At 46.8% G+C, this 2,890-nt stretch overlaps 1 protein-coding gene across 1 annotated transcript in view; it reads right to left on the bottom strand.

Moving 5' to 3' along the window:
* Positions 1 to 286: 286 nt before the first annotated feature.
* The window catches only part of LOC109524571 (G1/S-specific cyclin-E1-like), a 6,951-nt gene continuing 4,347 nt past the window's right edge, over positions 287 to 2,890 (bottom strand). The window contains exons 9-12 of the mRNA XM_019884540.1: positions 2,330 to 2,441; positions 2,106 to 2,263; positions 626 to 1,084; positions 287 to 560 (exon numbers count right to left, since the gene is read on the bottom strand). Coding sequence (XP_019740099.1) covers positions 905 to 1,084; positions 2,106 to 2,263; positions 2,330 to 2,441 — 450 coding nt within the window. The 3' untranslated portion in view covers positions 287 to 560; positions 626 to 904. The remainder of the gene's footprint in view (positions 561 to 625; positions 1,085 to 2,105; positions 2,264 to 2,329; positions 2,442 to 2,890) is intronic.

The raw sequence follows: 2,890 nt of genomic DNA, 5'->3' as shown, positions 1-2,890 counted from the left end.
TGCTACGTGATATACTCCGACGTTATTTTGTATTTACATTTCAACATTTTTCATTTGAAGGAAACACTACTCTTGTGGCGAGTGCGCAAACGCAAATCTTCCCTGTCTGCAATGCATTCGGCGGCCAAAAGAGGGAGCCAGAGTTGCTCTTCAGCGGACGTCACGCCCAGCTTGATCCCATGTGATGGCGGCTCACAACGCAAGCACCACACAAGCATCTTAAGAAACATCTTTAATGAAAAATATGTAGCAGCATTTCATCCCCCCCCCCCAAAAAACAAAAAACAAAAAAAAAAAAAACAGTCCCAAAGACATTTTGGGGCGGTGGTTACGTTCAGGGTGGGAAGCTAAAAGTTCTTGTTAAATACAATCAAAATAATCGACTCGCTCACGTCAAGGGTCAGGATAGTGGGGCTTGAGGGTGACCTCCCACTCTCTCTGTTGCGACTTGCTGATGTCACACAGACAACCCAAAGCCCATCGTCCAGCTTTTTGCTTCTGAAGCATGACCTGCTCAGCTACTTTGTGAGCCAAGTGAATATGGTCCCCCCTGTATATTTCTCACACACACACACACACACACACACACACACACACACACACACACACACACACACACACACACACACACACACACACACACACACACACACACACACGATGCAAAGCCCGTCTGTGTAGCAGCACGGAGTCTTCCAGACTCCAGGAACAGTCCGTTGGCCCGGCCTGGCCTTTTTTTTTTTTGTTTTCTTAAAAGACGCTTGCATTAAATAAAAGATGTCCTGTGACTGGCAGTTGAGGATAAAACACCCGCCAAAAAACACAAAAAATGTGGCAGCCTGTCCCAAAAGATTCCTTAAAAAGGAGAAATTACATTCTCCCCAATCCCCGCAAAAAATAGATTCTATGGGGCCAGCGTCCATTCGGCCGCACGCATCCTGGGGGGCACTTGTAGCGCGGCGGTGGCCGCTTTGGGGTGTTCGTCCGTCTTCTCGATGCTAAGAGGCGGCGTGAGGACGCCGGACGGTACCTGACAGCCGCGATGAGGCTCCAAGTCCGCGTCCTGGTAAGACGCCGCCTTCTCCTGAGCCGCAACAGGACACGGGGCGCGTCAACCGAGGTATCACCCACACGCCGAACAGAAGCCGATTCTTACGAATTTACCGGATCAGCTGTGCTGTTTTTTTTGGGGGGGTTTTTTGTTTATGCATTTTCAATGTTAATATTTGTACTACTTATTTTTTTCTCATTTAAAAGATCACGTATCCACGACTGATGGATGCGTAGGTAGGCTTATACTTCATAATGATGATACTTTCTTACTGCTGTGGTCATCCATATATGACGTGAGCATAGCACGATGGCATTTTATTCATGTGTGGAAGACTTGCTACTACATGCTGCTGCTGCTGCTGCCAACGCATGTACATCAGGCATGAGCCGACAGATTCTGATGCTATAATAACTGAGCAAAACTATTGCGGGATCACAATATTAAAACTAAATTTCAAAATGCTTTTTTTTTTCAGGATTAGGGTAAACTAAAATAGCATTTTTCCCCATTGAGCACAATCTTATTTTTCAGCAGAATATTTGCTCCAGGAGAATCGTGCACCATGTGAAGTTTGAAGAAATAAATGTTCATCTTCTTGTTTTAATTCTTAGTAAGTCACAGTGTCCAATCACAAGTGAGCTATTTTCACAACAGACCCCACGGGCTACTCATGTTGTCCGAAGGGCACTAAGTAGTACTCCCCGGCACAATTATAAAACTTTTTTTTTTTTTTTTTGCAAGCAACCAATGGCGTTGTGTCCCCTTACCCTGACCGGTGATGGGCTGTATGAGCGGTTACTGAAGCGCTGACTTTTTAAAACAAAACTAGACTCTCAAAATGCTAAATCGGACCATGCCTAATGCACAGTCGTTCATATTGCTGGTGTTTATTTGACACAGCGCTTATATTTGCAGCAGATGTACGGGCTGCTCTTAATGGCACATGAAAATCACTACTGACTATTTCTGGCGTTGATAGACGCGTGCAGTCGGCTTGCTATTTACGCTGCCGATCCTACAGAGCGGTCCGCTTGAGTGGAGGCGGACTTACCAGCCACGTCAGGTAGGGGGCATGCGTCTGGATGTTGTGCACGTCTTCGGCAGCCACGCCGGAGAAGGTCTTCATGGGCGAGCCGCCCGACTCGCGCAGCGCCACGGCGAACGGCACCATCCACCGCACGCATTCCTCCAGCTCCGCCCTTTTTAACGCTATACAAAACCAAAGGGTGGCGGTTAGCGAGGGAGCGGGGCGACGATGAGGTCGCTTCGACGTACCCGACACGTTCTCGACCAGCTCCAGGGACGAGAAGTGGAAGAGGGCCGAGGCGGCCAAGACGCCGTTGGAGAATTCCAGGCAGCGCATGTCGAGCATGCACACATCCAGGAGCTGCACATGCAAAAAATGCACACACACACACAAAAAGTTATCTATCAAAATAGGATGAAGACACTTGGACACGCTTTTGAAGTCGGGATGCTCCGATCGAGCGGAGGCCGATCATCATCGGTCGATATTCAACTCCGCCTTTTAAAGCCAAATGAAATTTCTTTCCATTTGGTCATTCGGTTTGATTCCAAGTGGGATATGGCTCTATGTAAACACGAGTCGTCATGATCTTTGTGTTTAATCTGTATAGGAGATTTGCAAACAGCTGTTTTCACTTGGGGAACTGGGGGGGGGAGATAACATCCCCCCTATTTTCGGGCATGTTACTGACCAACATCGTGACTCAATGATAAAGTGTGCCTTTTCTGCAACGTCTATTAAAAGCAATGTTTTTAAATAATAAAGGGATAGAAATTTAACAAATGTTTTTTTTTTTTTTTAATCGGTTT

This window comes from Hippocampus comes, unplaced genomic scaffold, assembly GCF_001891065.2.
Source record: "Hippocampus comes isolate QL1 unplaced genomic scaffold, H_comes_QL1_v1.1 scaffold21, whole genome shotgun sequence".
NCBI classification, from domain to species: domain Eukaryota; kingdom Metazoa; phylum Chordata; class Actinopteri; order Syngnathiformes; family Syngnathidae; genus Hippocampus; species Hippocampus comes.
This window is presented reverse-complemented; position numbering and strand designations above follow the sequence as displayed.